The sequence below is a fragment of the Dromaius novaehollandiae genome, chromosome 11 (genome assembly GCF_036370855.1).
Source record: "Dromaius novaehollandiae isolate bDroNov1 chromosome 11, bDroNov1.hap1, whole genome shotgun sequence".
Classification (NCBI taxonomy): Eukaryota; Metazoa; Chordata; class Aves; order Casuariiformes; family Dromaiidae; genus Dromaius; species Dromaius novaehollandiae.
Window position 1 is genome coordinate 21,747,706 of NC_088108.1, and position 20,704 is coordinate 21,768,409.

At 40.9% G+C, this 20,704-nt stretch overlaps 1 protein-coding gene and 1 non-coding gene across 2 annotated transcripts; both read left to right on the forward strand.

Moving 5' to 3' along the window:
- Positions 1–1,484: 1,484 nt before the first annotated feature.
- On the forward strand, positions 1,485–12,292 carry PABIR2 (PABIR family member 2). Its single transcript, XM_026111011.2, has 10 exons — positions 1,485–1,981; positions 2,316–2,394; positions 3,746–3,802; positions 4,160–4,203; positions 4,285–4,339; positions 4,568–4,669; positions 5,724–5,812; positions 6,368–6,432; positions 8,649–8,745; positions 9,805–12,292. Exons 1-10 carry the CDS (start codon positions 1,524–1,526, stop codon positions 9,953–9,955), a joined length of 1,197 nt encoding a protein of 398 aa, XP_025966796.2. The 5' UTR covers positions 1,485–1,523; the 3' UTR covers positions 9,956–12,292.
- Positions 9,565–9,710, forward strand: LOC112989777 (small nucleolar RNA U109). Its single transcript, XR_003260909.2, has one exon. It is a non-coding gene; the product is annotated as a small nucleolar RNA U109 (small nucleolar RNA).
- Positions 12,293–20,704: the final 8,412 nt, after the last annotated feature.

The window sequence follows — 20,704 nt, forward strand, 5'->3', positions numbered from 1 at the left end:
ACAAGGAGAATGGTGCAGGTTCTATATTAAAACTCAGACTGCAAATATGCTGTTGCTTTTAGTGAATGGGTGGCAGTAAAAGGTGATTAACAATCTTTTTCTCTTGCAGTACCAGGTCCTAATTTTTCCCACAAATCAAGCTTATTGTAAGTACTGAATTCTAAGCAAAATGAAGTTTTATATTATTTACCTTGTTTGTCTTTGAAGGGGATGGGAATTCTGTATCATCCCACAGGAATGTGTCATTACTGGCTACAACAGATGATTGTGTAAACAGTGACACAGGACTATAAAAGGTTTTCCTTCTGCAACAATATAAGACTGAGTTTTTTCTCCATTTTTTTGATATGAATGCAAAATTTATTCTGAGAAAAAGCTTGAAAATGTTTAAAATTTAATCTGTGCAGACCTGTTAACTGGTCTCAGATAAATAAGCACAAAATTCTTCACTAATACTGTCAGTATAGTGCCAGAAATGTAAGTATAAACAAAAAAAATACAGTTGAAGAAAATATAGAAAGTGGAACATGGAAAAAGTGGAAAAGTCTGAATGTGGAAACAATGGAATGCACTCACGTTAGCCTTGATTAACAAAAACAGTGCAAACAGGTGCCATAATAAACAGCAGTTATATGGGCAGCAATTTGTTCAGTTATCTAGGATCGTTTATATCTGATCATTTTAAAGTAAGAGAATAATTTGTTCAGCAGTGTTCTCACTTAAGAAAGCTGAAATGGTGAAAACCTTAACTTTTCCATCTTGTTTCTATAGCTAGCATTCTGGGACAACTATTGCTCTTTCCCAGAAGAAAACTTAAAACTTTTGAAATCTGACACTGGCAAAGATTTCGAAGACCCCTGGATGAAAAAGACAAACGTGTATATTGTAACTGTTATTGCAGAAAAGCACTGAACTGTTAAAAATCAGTAAGCACAAACTTACATCAAGTGAAATGAAATTGAATTCTAAAGGTCACTCCAAAAATACAGCCAAGAACTAGAATCACATGTCTCAATGAGCTTTATGCCAGATTTCTACAAACAGTGCAGAGCCCCATATTACGATAACTCATTAAAAACACGGTGCATGCTTTAGCAGCAAAACGCAACTTGGGACAGATTGGGAAAAACACTAGAAGGACTGTACAATTCGAGTTTGAAGAGAGAGCGGCTAAACCTGACAGGGGTTGCAAAGCCTTTGCTGCCAACACGGCTGCGGGGCGGGCGCCGCGCGGGGACAGCGCAGCTGCCGCGGGACTCGAACCCGCAGCCCCGGGCAGGCCACGCCCCCGCGCGACGCGACCCGTGCCTCGCCGCTCATTGTCCCGTTTCAAAAGCACGCCCTGCCCCGCCAGCCAATCAGCGCGCCCTCCGCCTCCGGAGGCTCTCGGGATTCCTTACGAAGCCGAAGTCGGGGCGGGGGCCTGATGCGGCTCTCGTGGGCATGCGCAATAGCAGGATGCGGTTGCAGGGCGCATGCGTAGTGGGAGGCGGTTAGCTTTGCCTCCGCCCTGCTCGCCGCGCATGCGCGCTGGGCGGCGGCGGGCGCGCGGGGTGCTGTGGGTGTGCGGCCCGAGGCGTCGCTCCCCTCAGGCGGCGGCAGCGCGCGCGGGAGCTCGGCGGCGGGCGGGCGGTGACAGCGGCTGTGGGAAGGGGCCGCCCGCGGCATGGGGCGCTGCTGGGGCCGCCCCCCTCGCCGGGCCCGCCGCGCCCTCGGAGGCTGCCTGTGGCGCCGCCCGCGGGGCCTGTAGGGGCGGCCGCGCCGCGCCGGGGAAGCGGCGGCATGAGGAGCCGCTGCGGGCGCCGGCAGTGAATGGGCGTCGCGGCGGAGCGGGAGGAGCCGGAGCCGGGGCCGGGGCCGCCGCGATGGCTCAGGAGAAAATGGAGCTGGACCTGGAGCTGCCGCCGGGGAGCGCCGCGGCCCCGAGCGACGGGGGCGGGCTGAGGCGGTCGAACAGCGCCCCCCTCATCCACGGGCTCAGGTGAGCGCCGCCCGCGGAGCCGCCGAGACGCCGCTGCTGGGGGCGGCCGCGGGCTGCTGCATGGCGGAGGCCGCCGAAACGCGCCGCTCGCTCCTCGGAGCGGTGCGGCGGAGCCCGCACGGTCCCGCTGCGGGGGCCCGCCGCCGGGCAGCGCTCCTCGGCTGGCGCGGGAGGCGCTCGCAGGGCTCCGGCAGCCAAAGCGCAGTTCTCACTGAAATGAAACGCCAGTCTTCCGTGCCCGGGAGATCTGCAGTGTAGCACGATACTGGTTTTTTGTTTAACTAAAGCACACCTTAAATAATTACTCACAAAACTTTCGGTATTTTTTTTCCAGTGACAACTCGCAGGTTTTTCAGCCTTACGTGTTGCGAACTCGCCGGAACAGTACAACAGTTATGAGCCGTCACAGTATGGTAACGAATCTTTTGTTCACACCTAACAAGAAGTGATTGTTTTGGAGAAATGAAGTTAAACTTGGTCTTTTATTTGCACTAAACATCCTAACAAGCTTCCAGACTATAGAATGTTGTATATTTTTTTTCCTCCTGTAACCACAATTTGCATAGAAATAAACTTGTGCATTAAATGTTTATCCCCAAGAAGGGAAAAATGGCTGAAGCTACCTTAGAATCCTAGCATTAAGTACAGTCTTAAACTTAATGTGCAGCCTGAGCATGGGTTGGAAGAGAAAACTTCTGTCACAATTGAAAGTCTAGAATGGTTGCTTTAATTTTTAGTAAAAATGTAAAAGAGGGAGTCACAAATTTCCTTTGAACAGGGTTTTTCTTGACAGACATGCTCTCTATTTGCAAAAAGCTGGACACTAGACATCAAAACATCATATGAAGAAGAGTAGTTTATGTGCTGGGTGATACTCTTGCCCCTATTTTATAAGTCTGTTAGTGTCTGCAGTTTCTTAAGTTCTCGGAGATGTTGCGTTTCTACTTTTCTCCATTTCCTTACTGTCAACTTGGGGACCTCTCTGCTCTTTCCCACTAAATTTTTTATGTGATCATTGAAGGATAGTGAAGATTAAACTTTGCTTCTCAAAACCTGTAGAACATAAAGTCCTGGAAGACAGAGTAGCAACATGCATTCTATTTTGTTCAGAAAAAGTGGGATGGAATTTTAGTTCCAAGTCTTCTGTTACAATATTTCCTAAAAATAAGTTTCCAAAATTCTAGAACTCAAAACAGTACATGTAACGTGTCCACTGCGACATTTTGAGTGGGGAGCATTAGCCCATTTGTACAGGGCAGTCGCCAAAGTTCCAGAGCAATTAGATGCATAAAGTACTATGCTATTACAACAGTAAAGTTTTAGGGAAGGCTGTTCAAGATGAAGCTGAGACTGAGATTTTTCTTGTTTTCTATAAGCCAGCTGGTTGAGTAAATTAATACTGGAGTCTGTCTTATTCTCAGCATTGGAGAGTTAAATTACATTATGTCTTACTTAATTTCATTCATAATACCTCACTTTTCTTAATGGCATACATAGCTATTCTTGCATTTGAGGTACTAAGCAGTGTCTGCTTATTAGTCTGAGGTCTGTGCCACTGGCTGAGGGATGGAATGGATTTGTAGGACTAGTCTTTTGTCTTGCAGATCAGTGTTTCCTTGTTGCAGCATTGAGTCATCCACATGCAGTTGCACAGCTCAGTTTTATTATTACATTCTTGGTGAGTTAAGACTGATAATAAATAGGATGTGTGCAAGACATTGATTTTTGTGATTTAAACATGGCAGCTGTCATTTTTTTTTTCAGTTGCTGTCATCATCTCCTATTCGTATTCCTAGTAGCCGACTTCATCAGATCAGAAGGGTAAATATAGTTTTTAACTGCCTATTTTAGTAACAGAATAAGTGCTTCAATATTTGTATAAATGCTTCTATAATGAGAATTTCTGTCATATTAATTTTTGTTAGCTGTTTCCTTTAGTAGTTGAAAAACTCGATTCCAGCATGGAAGTGTCCTTGCGATGCTTGTCATGTTTAAACTTCATTGCATTTTTAAAGTGTTCTTTTTTGTGAAAGAGAAATGGTGAGTGGGCTGGTATTGGTCTCTTCTTTCTGGAGTGCTCCTACTGTTCAAATTTCAATTCTAAAGGCAAATTATTGAAGCAGGGGTGTTATCCTAAGCACCTTTCATGGAGAAACTTAAAATATCTATCTTCTGCAGGAGGAAGGAGTGGATTTAATGAACAGGGAAACAGCACATGAAAGGTGAGTGTTATTGAAACAAGGTGATAAAATAGCCAGAGTTATCCTCTTTGTAGCTACTGATGAGATTCTTTTGTATTCTAGGGAAGTGCAAACAGCAATGCAGATAAGCCAGTCATGGGAGGAAAGCTTGAGCCTGGTAATCTCTTTATAGATGTTTCATTTTTAATTCCACTTCTATGCTCAACTGATGAATTTAAGGGAAAGAGAGGAAGTAACTGTGGAAATAATGTAAGAAAGTCTTAAGGTCATCTGGTTTAGCTCTTTTGTGCCTTTGACCTAATTAGCTTTCCATCAGAAAGTTGTGGCTTGGATTCTAAGGTAACATTCTGTGTCACTGTTAAGTTTGCAACTTTTGTATTTACAGAGTGACAATGACTTGGACAAGTCTGAGAAATCTTCCTCCCCAAAGAGAATAGACTTCATCCCTGTTTCGCCTGCACCTTCACCTACGAGAGGAATAGGAAAGGTAGGATAAATGAAATACCAAAAGGAGAGCACATTTTAGAATTTTGGATTAAGGTGAACTGTGAAGACAGATGAAACTTGACAAATTGTATTAAAAAAAAAAAAAAAGCTGAACAACTAGAAGTTTGCGTTTTCTTGGCTTTTAACACTTAGTTGCTTGTTGCCTTAGAGCGTGCAGAGTTTAAGCACTGTGCTAGTTCTTCTGCCACATTCAGTATTTGCTGCTTTTTGTGTGGTGTTTTAGGAGGGTTAGGGTTCTGGTTCTAAGGTCGCTGTTATAGTCAGATAAGGACATGAGTTGCATAAGTTGAGGCGATGCTGTGGAAGCAGCATCAAGATGTGAATGTACCAAATGTGGAGAGAAGAGGATAGGTAAAGATGAGAAGCTTGCAGAGCTGTATGATGATGGTGGAAATGTGTCCATCGGATATGGAAAGGAGAGCATAAAGCTGCTGTAAAGGAAGACTGTTCAAATTTGAGCATGTTGAATTTGCAGTAGAGACTGGCAGATGCTGGAAAACAGAAGTAGACTTCAGATAAAGATCTTCTGCTACTTTTTTCAGTTAAAACTGGAGAACTGAAATGTAGCACAGAGAAACTGGCAACTGTGTTTGAAGACAGTCTTGACCTTCTTTTCATGGCCTTTTGCTGTTCTTTGCTTTTGTAGTGTTACTATATCATTGCATGTCTCTACCAGTATTCGTGTTGATGCATAGAGCACCATCTTGTTTAAAAAAAAAAAAAAAAAAAAGTCTCACTACTACTCTTAGATGAACAGGAAGAACTGAAACAGCAGTTGTATTTAGAAAACGGTGTCTATTTCAACTTCTGTTTTCATGGGTGTTTTTGAATTTAAGGTTAATGTGAGCAGTATTGCTTTAGCCAATATCTTTCTGTAAGTTCAATTTTAATGCCTCTAAGATTGTGCTTGATCATCTCTGCCTTATTTTGTTACTAGGTTTTCTTTATTTGGGGATGTTTTGAAGGAATAGGGAGGGAGCACTAGAGTATTTAAAAGGGAATTCTGAAGCATCTTAATGTGACTCTTTCTGCAGCAATGTTTTTCACCATCACTGCAAATGTTTGTGAGTAGTAATGGATTACCTCCAAGTCCTATTCCCAGTCCAACAAGGCGATTCTCCAGGTAAGTAACTTCTCAAAGTAACAGGAATTCATTGGCTTGAATTCCAAGGCTAGCACAAAGATTACTTATAGTTGATATTCAGGCATTAAAAGTGATCTCACTGTATCAAAGTTGAAGTATTGCCACGTGAAAATGCTCTGAAAGTTCAAACTTTACCAATGGTAACTTCCTGTGGATGTTCTTTAATGGTTTGTGTCGACTTTAAAATAGACTTTTGGGAAATTCCTGGGTGTTTCAGATAAACTTCATGAAATTTGTCAGCATGTTATATCAATATTATGTAAATATTATATCCAGTTTAGAAATGGATTTAAGTGAATGTGATGTGCTGTGCAGAAAACTCTAGGAAGTCTACCACACATTTGTACAGCAGACAGTCTGCCTTCATAGGGAACACTTCCTTGTTGGTTTGCATCTTCAGATTCCCTAACATTCCCATTGTATTGGAATAGTTTTAAAGAGCATTTCATGTGATAGGTTGTGTTGATTTGACATTAGGTATGATGTTCAAATTCAGAAACTTTACAGACCTTACTATCAGTACTGTCTCTTTAGCAGGAGGAGTCAAAGTCCAATCAACTGTATCAGGCCCAGTGTTCTTGGCCCTATTAAAAGAAAAGGTATGTGTATTCACGTTATCAGATGTTTTAACATGGACATAGTTTTGCAGCTAAATATGTTTTCTCTCTTCCTTATTCTTGTCTTGTCTCATAAATACAATGCACTTGCATCCATGATGAACTGGAATTTGCTGATCCTAACTTCTAGATATAATATAAAGTAGCTATTTAAAGTGTATGAATGAAAAACTTTAAAAGCAGCTACTGCTTAAGAGGCACACTGTAATCCATTTAAAATTAAATGTTTATGAATATTTGCAAGCCGTGACATTCCAAAGAGTATCACTGTACGGTGCACACCCGTCAAATCATTCTAGGAATGTTGCTTATCATGCAATATCTTCTAAACTTAGTACCAAATGTTTGGTTTTGCTCTGAAAGCTCAAAAGGTGAGTGTTCGAGAATTAGAGAAATGGAATAGATCAGTGTTTACTCTTGGAGGGGGAAAAGTGCGTTCCTTCCTGGAAGTATTCAGTGTTAAGAATATTCAAAATACATCCTAGAACAAGTTTGACTGCTTGTCTTGTGAAGTAACATTGTCCAATGTCCATTGGATTGATAGGAAGAAAGACAGCTTTTTGGAGATGTCACTTCTGTCTTGGCTATTATTATTCTGTGAATTCTAGAGGCATTAGAAGTTGGACAAAAGTGTATCAAACTCAATGATCAATAGGGAACAGATATTCATGCTCTGATGTTTTACTTAAAACATGTTACAGTAGACTTCATACAGATTATATTAAAAATGGTACAGGTAAAGGGCAGGCTTTCCTTATTCTGTGCCTGTGCTCTTGTGGAATGTCTTTTATAAAGTGAAGGTATGAGTTTGCCTTTTTTACTTGATCTACCAAACAATTTTCAAAATATTACCTAATTTTAAAACATCTAATCCATTTAAATGAACCTAACTTCATTTCCTAAACACATAACCCTGTTATTTCCTCAATTTTTAGCAGCAACTTCATGGTTCATATTCTATGAATATGACATGGTAACCAATTGAAATAATCAATGTGGAGGGAAGGAAACAATGTATTTAAGAGCATTTTACTGCTATAGAGAATTAATACTAGTAGAATGTGCAATGTGTTGTAGCAGTGCAGCTTTGTCTTTGAAATTTCAAGTGATTGAAGCGTTGTCTCTTTTTTGTGCAAGACTAAGTACTTCATATCTTTTTTTTTTTTTTTTTCTCCTGCCCCCTCCATCCCCATTGTGCCTGGTGGAAGCCATCATTCCTCCCCTTCAAAGAAGGGAATGTATCCTTGCATGCTACAGGAAATAAATTTGGGGAGGTTATCAGTCTTGTATAAAATGAGTGGTAGTGTAATTCTCTTTCATAAAATGTTGATAAATTCTGTTTTACTGTAATGCTTAACCTTCATCAGTTTTTAAACTGACACTGCAACTGCTGCAAAGTGTAGGTAAAAAGCCAGAAAAATTATTTCCATTTGATTAATTTTTAGTCTGACAACAAAAACATAAATATATTGTCGCTGAGAGGATTTTCTTTTTTTAATCTTACTCTTGACAACTTCATGATGTATTGTACGGAAACTAATAATAAGCTAGCTCATTCTCAGAACAGGTTACACAAAACAGATTAGATGAATTCTCCCACTCATGTTTGAATCTTTTTATGTCAGTAAATGATTACAGGTATAAAAAAAAGTCTGATCCATGATGAATAAGTACAAATGCATGCACATGCTAAATTTTTATTTGTAGCTTTTATGCAAAATTATACGTGCACTTGAGTATTTTTTGTATTTAGAAGGGTGAAATTGTGTACAAAGCTGATATTTCTATTTTCATAATCATCGCTAAGAATTCTAATTTCCATGTTTTGTCTCATATCATTTGTCTTAGCTCAGCTGCTGCTTAAACTTAAGTCACAGTAATTAGTTTGCTTTAGATCATATTGTCTGATTGTACTCTCAGTAGCAAGTGCCTGGTTTGACTGAGACTATTTTAGTCCCTCAGATACTGCTGAAGCAATAGTTAAATTAAGGATGGACTGGATGATGAAAAAACAGCTAGCATCAAGTTAACATGCCTTACCCGAGTGCTCGGTTAGCTGAACTAGAGACCTTATAAGATGATAACACAAATGCAGCCTTACTCTATTATGAACAAACATCTCTCTCAAAATAGACAAATATCAAATGGATCTTCCAGAGACACAAGTGAATTTGACTGTTTTGCACTATTTTCCTTAGGTGAAATGGAAACTGAAAGTCAGCCAAAGAGACTTTTTCAAGGAACAACCAACATGCTTTCTCCAGATGTTACACATCTGACAGATCTCAGTTCATGGTAAAATATTTTGTGTGCCCTGAAATGCCAAAACAGAGAATGTAGATCTGTCACAAGCTTTCTTGTTTCTCCAGAAATATCTTCTGTGTGTAGCTTGTGTGTAGGCTTTACAAGAACTACTGTTGTGATAATATAACGTAACAATGTTCCTGCTTGTTTTATCAATTTCTCCTAATAGACTCTAGCCTAGATTTTGTGTCGGAACTTACACAGTGAATAATTGGTTCATAAGCAAAGTTACTTTGCGTGAAAGATGCCTCATCATTTTAGTGTTGTAGGCAGTGGTCGGATAGTATCTGTGTCACTTGTCTGAATATTTAGAAAACGTGTTATCCTATGTGAATGGTTGTTCCAGTCACAGAGTTCTTCTTGATACATTTAAGATTGTGTTACACACTGTCTCCTTTTTCTAAATCATAAAAAAGCTGACTACTTTGTGTCAAAAGAAGTCAGATAAAGTATTCTAAAATATCAACACTGTATACTGTAATTTCAGCTAACCTTCAGAACTAGAACCCCCTAGAAATGTTTTTTCCATGTTGCTTCTGACTAAATTATGAAGTAGCAATTTAAATGTCCTCTGGAATGATATACATCAAGACTTAAATCCAAACAGAAGAATCCTTTGTATACAAAGGAAAAACATTTCAGTATTTTGCTTTGAATAATGTAACATTAAAGAACAAGCTTGCTAATGATATCTCTGCTGCATTGCTGAATAGATTCTTGTTATTTCTTTCCTATAACCTTTCACAGTTCTGCTCTCATTAGTTATCACCTCTTTTCTATAACTGATTAAAGTTAGAGTCTTAGTTTATTCTGCATGTTAAAAAAAAAAAATCATTCTGCTCCTCATTCCCTTAAGGAGCATGAACATATATATAACATGCTACAGAAAACAAGGAGTCTTCAGGGCTACCAGTCTTGAAGTAAAGACTGAGTGGTAGTATATGTCTCCTACATCTCTTCTACAATGGAGAAAGTGTATTAACTTCATTAACTTTGTATACAAAGTCATAGTGCCCCTGTTATTAAACAACCATTTTTCTTTTTCCCCAGCCTGTCTTCAGATATTCTTGATGGGAGTAGCAGCAGTGTTGGCTCTTCCTCTGATTCACTGACTAAAGGCAGCATAACCACAGAGTCTCCAGTAACATGCTCAAACTCATGCTCTTCATTCATCTTGATGGATGATCTCTCACCTAAGTGACTTAATCAGTTCTGAGTCAGTGTTTGGCTGTGCTGTTTCCTTACTGTACACTTGTACAGAGAAACGAACTCTGATCCTTGAACCATTAACACAAGGATTAATATTAAATGGAAGAATTATTGTAACTGTAATCCTTGGCAACTTTCCAGTGATTTTGATTTATCCATTTAATGGACATGTTAGACCATATTAATGTCTGATTTTGCGGATTTATTTTATAAGCAAGATGTCTGCTCAGATTATACTAACCTTTTTGCTTTCAAAAACTTGCATACACTTTTTGATTCCGAGATAGGTGTCTACCTATTAGTGTTGCAATTTTTAGAAAAATACTTCTATCACTATTGTGGTCATTATGTCTAGGGAAATAATGTGGTTCAGAAGGATTTGAAAATATTAACTTATTCTCTGGCACTTCTACCATTAAGTAAAACTATTGTTTGCTTTTTTTTTCCCCTCCAATAACTAGCCTCAAATTCTCTTGCAGAAGGAAAAAAGCTTTTTTGTTTTTTGTTTTTTTCCTAGTGCTACCAGTCATTTCTTTTAATAGAGAAGACCACTATGGGTATGGAAATCCCTCTATTGCATTAAAAAAAAATAATGACTGGTACTTCTGCCATCAGTTGAAGAAATAACAGTACTCTGAATGTGATTACAATAGCTGCATAGTTCTCTCTCCAGACCCTTAATCCTACAGATTATATGGAATATGGTCAATTTTCAGAAGCATTTGGCCAAGGAAAATTAATCCATGCCTCGATCTAAGACATACAGTGCAAATAACTAAGTTATTGAAACTACTGTGTAGGAGAACATGTATGGCACCATCAATGTCTCCTGTGGCGTTGAGGTCATAGGTATTTTTGTGCCTTAGGGGACATTGTGAAAAATTATGGAATGTAAACCTGAGGGGTGGGTGGGAAAAGTCCTTTGTGTACAGCTTGTTTATAGAGTGCTTACCAGAATCTGTCGTCAGTGCTGCTTTCCTTAGTGTTTTTCTCCAAGGTGTATGCTCCATTGCAAGGTGCTGTGGGCAGTCCCAACCATGCTGTGAGACGGCAGTCTATATAATACCTTTTGAAGCTGCTGTGTACAGCATTTATGCCTTTGTCATGAGCAGGGTGAGCAACTAAATGAACATTTGATTTCTAAGGAAAGACTTTGAAGTTTGGATTGCATACCAGCTCTGCAAGTTGTTTGGCTAAGGAGTTACATTTGAGCTGTGAGTAGTCTTGATACAGTACCTTGGTCAGTCTAAGGTAAGACAATAGATATTTTACTTTTTAAAAAGACTTAACGGGGCAAAATAAATCCGTTTGTAATCTACTGTGTTATGCTATTTATTATTTATAACTATGTAAAAAGTCTGTGGTGATGAATTATAGTATTTTTTTATGATTGAATAAGTTTTTTATGTTCAGTAATTGCTGGCTGGTTTGTATTTAATACGCAACATTGTCTGCCAGAATCATAAGCTTCCATTTTTGAATGTTTGTAAGTAACATAAATGCTTTTGTTATCTAAAAGTACAACTTCTGATCTTTTCTGAAAGAAAATAGCACTGAATTTAAAGTAAGATTATGTGCTTTAAAAGTGAGCACAGTCTCTGGCAATACTGTCTGGCTAAAAAGGGGAGGGGGCGAACCATAGTGTGTTTTTTTTCTTTTTTTTTCCTGTTTTGAAAAAGCTGTTTAGTTTCCAGAATACATGTACATACCATATTATTTTTTAAAGTGTTTCCATTACATTGTAAGAAGTACCATAATGGGCCAACAGTGGCACTTTCATTTGTATTATCATTCTCTTCTGTGGAGCATTAGTTCCCCACCTCAAATAAATGTGCATATTGTACAAATATTGTCCATTGGTGCCATTTTTAAATGAGCTCTACAATATTGAATGTTAACTTTATCTGTATATGCACAGTGCTATTTCTTGAATTTTTGATGTCTTAAATTGCTTAATTTTTTATTCATGTTTGTATTTTCTCTGCCTCCTTGATGCTAAAAGAAGGCTGCTTTTACATTTGCAAAGTACTGATAAACAATCTGTGATAAAATTCAACTTGTTATTTGTGCCCCAGTTTCATTATACCATGCGTCTGTTGGTACTGTAAGTTGGAGATCTGAACCAGGGGTGGCAGAAGGGGCAAACCTATTGCATGCTTTCTTAAAACTGAGAAGAGCATAGTTATTGCTTATTTTTGGCTGACTTACCTGTACAATTGATGTATTCCAGATTTGTTTGTCAGTGGAGAGTCTTATATAAGTGCTGGCCTTTGTAAACATTAGAATGTAAGCTTCATAAAGCAAACGTCATAAAGCAAACGCACAACTATCACTCTTGTTACAGCATTTTTTTAATGCTCTGGCTATTCACACTTAAGAAGATACCGCTCTTTTATTAAAAAGTGTGTGTGTGTGTGTGCATACACACACGTGCTGTGTCTGTTGTTTCAGAATGAATGTCATTGTGTAATTGTAATAAGTCCCATCTAGGGCTGAGACCTTTCACACAGCTGTAAGACCACTTGTTCATTTAAAAACTGAATGTACAAAGTTTTCTAATATTCTGACAGCTGGTGCTTGCTCTTAACCGCATGTGAGTTGCTGCTGCTTACAGAATCAATCTTTATTGCAGTGTAAAGGTTAGTACAGCATACTCTGACTAAAAGTTACATCTTCTGGATTTATTAACTGTCTTGGCTGTAGTGAATTGGATATCAGTTTGGGGAAGAACACCAGCTGGTGCTGGTAGTCAGCTTTAATAGATAACCACAGACACTTTGAATGCAGTCTCTGGGGGCTTTTTGTTTGTTTTTAACTTCACCAGACTTATTTGTACTGAATTGCCATGATGGGTGTCTGAGAATTTCTCCCTCCTGCCTTTTTTGGGGGGGCGAGTGGGGAGGTAGGGGCTACTCGATGCATTTTTGCTGAGAAACAGCAGAGATGGCTTACCTTTAGTACAGTAACTATTGAGAAGAAAAAAGAACTTGCAAATAACAAGTGTAATTCAAGCAGCATTTTACATAGACTATTTTTAGTATGTTGATTAATACGGTATTATATCAGTCTTTGTATGGCTCATTGACTAGCACTGCCTTTAGATTACACCAAAAGTATACTGAACCCTCATTTAGCAAGCTTAAAATGCTGGCAGGATTTTATCGGTGGTTTAGAAAACCAAAAAAAAGTGCATGTCAGCTGTGGAATTCTTTGTTTTGGTAATACAAGTGTTCTGAATCAGGAAATGGATCACGGTGTGCATGTTTCATTCTGATTCATTGAATTTCAAATTGGGGATCATGGACCCCCAAAAAAGCCTGTATTTAAGAGGCTGTTTTTCTGACTGTATGTGATTAAATATGTTCTCCTACAAAGAAAGCAATTAAACTGTCAGTGGGTGAGGAGGTAAATCTGAGTCCTGCAGACTTTATTGGGAAGCTCAGTCTTGAAATGCACAAGGGAAAATATAAGGGGTATAGAAACAGCAAAGTAGAATTTTTTAAAGTCATGATAGAAGTAGAGCACTCGACATCGCTAAATGTTAGAAACATTTTAAATGTAAGGCTTCGATCTGGCAGATTTATCTGGACAGAACTACGTTGCAGGCTGTATGCAGAAGTTAACGTGAACTTAGGCGGATTTGGGACTCTCTTACTGTGTTTATGTGCCAGAATTGACTAGTCTTGGGAACTTTTTTTTTCTAATTGTCCACATTCTTATCTGTAGACCCTACTAAGATATTGTGTGACGACAAAGATGTGAATTTGTTTTTCCTGGAGCAATTTCATCTGCGTATAATCTTCCCGGTAACTTCATAATAAAAAAGATTGGCATTAATATTGGTTCAAATATTTCATGAAGTCATAGGACTGTTTCATTTGCTTTTTTGGAGTAAAGGCCAAGAAATATTTCTGCAGCTATACAAACTGCCTCTTGTATTCCAAGGCTATTATATAAATGGCAACAGTCCACAGTAAGTACAGAGACTTGCCTACCCTTCAATGTTTTAGTCTCTCTCCAAATTACTTAATCCTTAGCAAATTTGGTGATTGATGTAAGGTTGGTCATCGAAGATACCCCATGGCTGTGAGCAGCTGAAGAACACAGTGACTAGCTCCTTCACATACAAATTGGAATTTTAGCCTTGAATGTAGACTTCACTTCTCCAACTAACTTTCGACTCAAAAATGCATTTTTCGGCAGCTGAGAGATCCTCAGGAGGGTATGGCCTGTTTGGACTTCTAGGAAAAAACTTGCTGGCTAGTCTAGGACTGTTTGTGCTCAATCCATCCCCAAAAGAAAAAGCCATGTTTGCCAATCAAAAATTGGAGTCACGGTTGCCGGAGTTTCACAGCTGTCTTTGGAGAGGGCAGGGACTTGGTGGCTGGATTTCCTTAAGGACTCCAGTTACCTAATTCCCTGCAAGGACATTTGTCTTCAGGCTAAAAACAAAAGTGGATGTTGTTTTAGGGCAGGTCTGTTTTCTTAAGGAGAGAATAGGCTGTAGTGCTGGGTTAGGCATAACAGCCTGGATTTAGTTCCTGCTACAAGTAAAAAGTCTTCGTGTAAGTGGATGATGATGACTGGGGCTGCTGGCTTGTCACTACTGTTCCCATAAAGGCAACTGCACACAACTTTCACTTTTAACTCGTACGTATACCTCAAGGCGATCCTTTTATTAGTGCACTGGGCATTTAACGGAAGTCTCTTGTTTCAATCCAAACCATTTTGCATTAAAGCTGCTTTTTATTACTTGCTTTTAGATCTCGAAGCCTTTTGATGTGGGGCCTATTGGGCCTGGGTTTTGACTCTTGACTCTGATTAGCACGCCTGGGCCAATATTTTCTTTTTAAACCTGGAACAATTTGTTTTGCTCTTTCTAAAAGTTTGGAAATGCAGAGTAGGTGTGTTCTTGCATCCAGCAAAGAATGCATGCTAGTTTTAGTGCTCTTTAAAGATTATAAAGTTTTTTTCTTAAAAAAAGCTGAAAACAGAACAAAGAAACACCTATTTTTAGCATACTGATTTAGGTGATTTTATAGCACTCTTCTTTTTTTAATGTAGGAAATAATCTTTTGAATATATCCTTAGTAACATAGCAACAAAACCTAACACGTTCCCTCCCCACACACATGCACACATTTTTCCTTACTGTAAAGTAAGAACTTATTACTGAATGGTAAGTTTTGCCCCTTTCTAACATAGAGGGCAGGAGCTGTTTCAGGTCTCTGAATATCTATAGTAACAATCCCCCATGATTCGACAGAGCCATCAATGGCACAAGCCGTCCTTTTTGTCCAAAAAGCATCATTTTAGACTGTAATAATGACACCTTTTGTCTCCCTTAGATTATTTCTGATGGCCATGAAATTTTACCTTTATAGAAACGGGCATGATTACTTGCTGGTAATAGCAGTAAGTTGACTGTCTAACTATAAGTAACAGATGCGGTAAAACTCCGATCGGACTTCATGGACTCTTACGTATCTCTTATTTGGGGATATAACAGAATTTGGAACTTTTGATTATTTTTCAGATAATGCCATATCATTCTTCTGGAAGAATTATCCATTGTGTTTTAATTCTGCAAGGCATTTGGATATAGTTTATGCAGAACTCTATAAAAGTAATTCATATTTAACAACATGAGTCAAATGAATCTTGGAGACAATGACATGCGCTTGTTTTTTCAGCAGCTGACTGCGTTAACTCTTGCATTGCCTGAACAAATGTCCTGCAGTCAGCCACAGCCTCCACCTCTTGTTAACTTTTCGTGAAGTTAAATGAGTTGGCAAAAGCATCAGGCTATTATTTGTATGGGGGTAGTTTATAACTGAGATTACGAAAACCCTATTGTGCTAGAACAAAAAGATTTTCTTTACCCCAAATAATTTGCAATTTAAATTTGTCACAAGAACTATAATAGTTTATCAATGCATTGGCTGGTCAACAATTTTTCAGTATTAAAAAAAAAAAAAAAAAAAAAAAGTTAGGAAGCGGGTGGTATCACAAGGTGGGGGCCTAAGTACGACCAAGAATGTAACCAAAATCAACTAGTCTGGAATCCAAATCTAAACGTTGTATCTGGCCTCTGACATATCAAACCCTTTGCTCTATGAGCTCCTAACATTTGGGGAAAATCCAGCTACAGTCATGAGCTCCACAGCTTAATCTCAACTTTCATTCAGTGTCAATACTTCTGCTTAAGGTCAGAACCTCCAAGAATTTGGAAGAAAAATAAATGTGAAAGGGAAAACTAGAATAAAAATGCCTCTGTGCCTATGATGTATGAGTATTGGTTTGAAAAATGACACAAAGAACAAAGTACAGTGTGTTGGGACAAACGTGCTTTAAATAAGCGTTGAGGATGTGCTATGTTCAGTACGTGTAACATCTCATTTGTGTGCAAGAACAGGCTGTGAAAGCAACAGCTTTGTTTGTGCAGGAGAAGCAACATCAAAGCACTTGAAAGAGCTAGTACTGTAATAGGAAACATTTGCCTTTTGAGGACTGTTATTGCTGCTGGTCACTTTTTTTTCCTCCTGTATTGAAACCCAGCAGCGTGAGCAATCGAGGCAGCATGGGTCGTGCAGCCAGGTTACAGCTCTTGGAGCAGGATCAAACGCACATTTGAAAGACAGGTGGGGGACAAGGTGGGGTGTGGAGGGCTAGCTGGATTTGTGTCTGCTTTCCCAGGCCTCCCCTGGCTGGGATAGCATCTGCCTTGAAGAGGAGAGTCAAGTTTGTTGGCCAACTAAAGCAAGGCTGGATGCTCGACTTGCTGTCTCCAGGAGCGTGACTGCCAGCTTCCTTTGAACGTCAATGCGTGCCCTAGGCACTGGTAAAGCTTTTCACAGGGGAGGGGGCGATGAGAGAGGAACCAAGTGTGCTGAGGACGTAGGAGTGGGACAGAGGTGTCCAAAGAGCGTGCCGTGGTGGGTGAGCAGTGGACCTGCTAGGACAAGGGATTGCGGAGGGCATGCGATGCTGGAGCAGAAAGGGGAAGCAGGATGGAGATGGCACAGCGGGGTGGGAGGCTGGGATGCTGCTTGGTGTGGAGGAAGTGATGGTTTTCCTGTTAAGTAGCATGGTTAGCTGGTTGCCAGTAAAAGGCTTGTGCTGAGGAAGAGGAGTTGCGGCACAGCCCTGCAGACAGCAGCCACATCATACAACTTATGCTTATCCAGGTTTATCAGGTATTTTTCAGAGATTATCTACAATTTTTTTAGCCTTTCCTTGTATTAGCAACAAGGGATGTGGTGCATACAGTACTTACCACGAAGGTGTCAGCACACACTGCTATAATCTGACTGTGTTCAGCGCCTTGGAGCAAAAGAAATGAGAAGTTCATGGTTGGCCGTATGACCACAGGATGGCGTGTCGCGGCTTGCGAAGCACAGGACGGTGTGCAAAGAGCAGTGGTAATACCAGCTCAAGTGCATCTAAGTTGTGACCGTCCTGCAACTGCTATTGCTAAAAATTTCTAATGTTTTCTTCCTTTTCACTCTTCCTCTTGGAGTCAATGATGTCTTTCCAGAGTCAGGCTTGGACTTCATTATGCTGATAATGTTAAAACTGACCAAAATAAAACAGGTGGAAGCTGTTTGAACACAAGAATGATACAATCCTACGCTAGAGAGACTTTGATCAAATCCGCTGACAACCTGCAATGGCTGAAAGGCCCTAGCTGCAGAAAGAGAGCTTCTTAAAGATGATAGTGTGTACTGGTGGCTTTCTCAGGCCCATGAAGTCTTCTAGAAGCCTGCTGTGGCATATTTCAGTTAGGTTTAGTCTTTTCCTGAAAGGCTGTGGTGTTCCCACCAAACCACACATGGGGAGATGGTCCTTCTGCTCTTTCTCTGCGGGGGCACACGCAGACCTGCGTCTTGGAGAGTTCACAGCAGATTCAGCTCTGTACCCCCCAGCGCCAGGGGAACGCTGGCCCGTGCGGACCCCGTGTCTGACCCTGCAGCCATACTCGGACACCATGCTTGGGCAAAGCTGCCTAGCACGTGTCTTGGGGTCTGCGCTGCTTTTTGCCCAGATAACTGGGATTATTTACCGAAAGCCAAAATGCAAAAAGGACCAAGCTCCAACTGTGAGCTGGGTGCTGGAGAGCTGCCCGCAGGGTTGTGGAGCAGCTCAGGCGGTCGGGAAGGGTCCGACCGCTGCTCTTGCAGCCCTGTGGTCCCAGCCAGCCAGCGTGGAGGTGGGGGAAGGTCGAGGAGCCTGATCTTCATAAAGTGCCTTGAGGTCTCGCCATGGCCAGTGCTGTAGGCACACAGAGTGTTATCAGCACTTGGAGTTCTGGTTTGGAGCCCGGATCGGCGACGGGCCCGGCCGTGACTGTGCTGCACGTAGTTTGACTGGGGTTGGGAGCGGTTTCTCTGCTCTCTCATAGTTTGCCTTCTCCTTCGCACGTCTCCAGCAGGAAGTGCGGATTCAGCAGGCATTGTGTGCTCCAGCAGCCTGCCAGCTGCCTCGCTGAAGCTCATTCACCATTCGAGTCACCCCTGATAAGTTTGCAAACAATGTGCAGTGATTTCTGAACTAGATAGCAACCGAGCCGAACTCCTCCGTTTCCAGTGCGTCAGCTGAACGGAGCTGTGCGTTTACTCTGCAAAGCTCCCGAGCTGAACCTGGTCTTAGACTCAATCCTTTTGCTTCTGTGATGTTTCTTACGTTTCTTATTTGTTGAGGAATAATTTTAAATGAATATCATCATAATCGTTATTAAAACTCTCGAATGTGTATGTGAGACCACAGAGGGAGTAAATGATTAGTGTTGATTTAATAAGACCTAGGGATTGAACCCAGGATTTCTGACTTGCAGCTTGGTTCTCTGATCACTGGATAACTCTGTTACACCCTTTGTAAAACACTGAATCCAGCCCTGGAGTAACTCCAGCAAAAACAAAAGAGCAACATTTTTTCGTAAGCTAACTTCATGCGGCAGCCCCTGAAAGAGCACGCCGAGGACCTGGCCCAAAGGAAGCTACTCCGCACTCGTGGCTCATCAGCACAGGCGCGAGAGAGTAGGTCAAAGCCAGAAGTAACTTGCTTTAAAGCTCGTAAGTGAGCAGTGCAGCACACATCAAGGCAAAGCTGGCTTGACAGTCAGCAAAGGAGAGTGCTGTTCAGTATCTCGGTTCTTATCTGCTTGCTTTCTCTTGGTTCACATCTATTTTACTGCAGATGCCAAAGAGATGATCTATCAGAAAAGGATTTGTGGGAGAGCTTATGCCCTCTCCTGATCTGTGCATAACTCTCCCTAGAAAATGGCATTAGTATAGAACACACACTCTTTACTTTTACTCAGTATGTTTTCATTAAACGAAATCCTTGTGACTTTATATCTCCGCTTGGCAGATGCTAGTTTTCTTCAGACGTGTAAGTCTCAAGCCTAGCAGCTGAGAGCTGTGGGATTAATGTGTCCGTTTTGTTCAAAAATCGTTGCAATGCAGTGGCAGAAGTGGGACTATACATTGCCTCTGCTAGATGACGGCAGGATTTTGTTTATGGACAAGCCTATGGAAGCTCACCTTGGTGCACTTTCCAAAGGCATGAACTCACAGCATAGGCAGACTTACGTTTTGAAGTGTGTATATTGTCATCGTGCCATACATTTTCTTTTACTCCTCCTTTAGTATTGGAATTGGAAATTCAAGTTGGAGAAATGTGAAAGCAATTGGGCCTAATCCATTCCCGTTGTTACTCCTTTTGTTTTCACTGGAGGTACTCCAAGGCTGAATTCAGTATATGATGAACAACTTGTTCTCCAAAGTTGGAACTTAGGGGAGAAGGTTTTAGAGATGATCACGCAACTCTCCGAGGCTCCTTCTCAGACAACGGAACCTCCCACAAGAGGGACAATGTATGGTGAGTTCGGGTTATTGAATTTCATACAACATTCTAGTAATAAGCCCTCTAGTCATAATAACACATTATTATCCATTAGAACAATTACTTGAATGAAACCCAACTGCTAGCTCACTTAGATTGGATTGAAAAATACTAGCTGTTGATCTCAATTGCCAGTTAGTGAAACAGATATTAACCGTGAGCAAAAGACAAGCGGTCCGGAGCTCGGCGATCCTCCTCCCCGCCTCCCGTTCCGCTCTCCGTTCCTGGAGCCCGCTCTTCGGGGGTTACCACCACCCAGCCTTGCCTGCTTTTAACGCACGGACCGTCTTACCTGCAGCCTGAGAAGGTCTCTGAAGAGGTTGCAAGCCCAAGGTCTGTTTTGCCTAGAGAGAAACAGAGAAGTGCTACAGGCTACGGAGAAGCTGCGTGTTACTAACTGAAGACCAGGTGTTGCTTGTTGGGGTTTGTTTTTTTCCAGGAAGGGGGATAAATTTTTAAGAACAAAGACAAAAACTCCACCAATCTGGGAGAACGAAGCAGTCTTTACTGCTGGTTAATTCCTCCTGCGTTCCTGTGCGCCACTGGAGAGGTCATGGCAGACGCAAGATCCCCCTGGTAAAATTAAGCTCTGCTTTCTTGGAGAAATAGCCATTAATGTCTCTCTGGCTCACTCAGTTTCATTTACTTCCTAAACGACTTAGATCACAAGGGCTCCAGGAGGGATGCGCTGCTTGCGAAGGGAAGGGTTTGGATGATTTTCTCTGTTTAAGATAGTCTTATGAAAGCTGTGCTTCCTGCTTTTGCGCAGGGAGGAGGTTTTGTAACCGTTCCTGTGGTCTTCCCTGGGTGCGATCTGCAGGGCGGAGGATGCACCGAG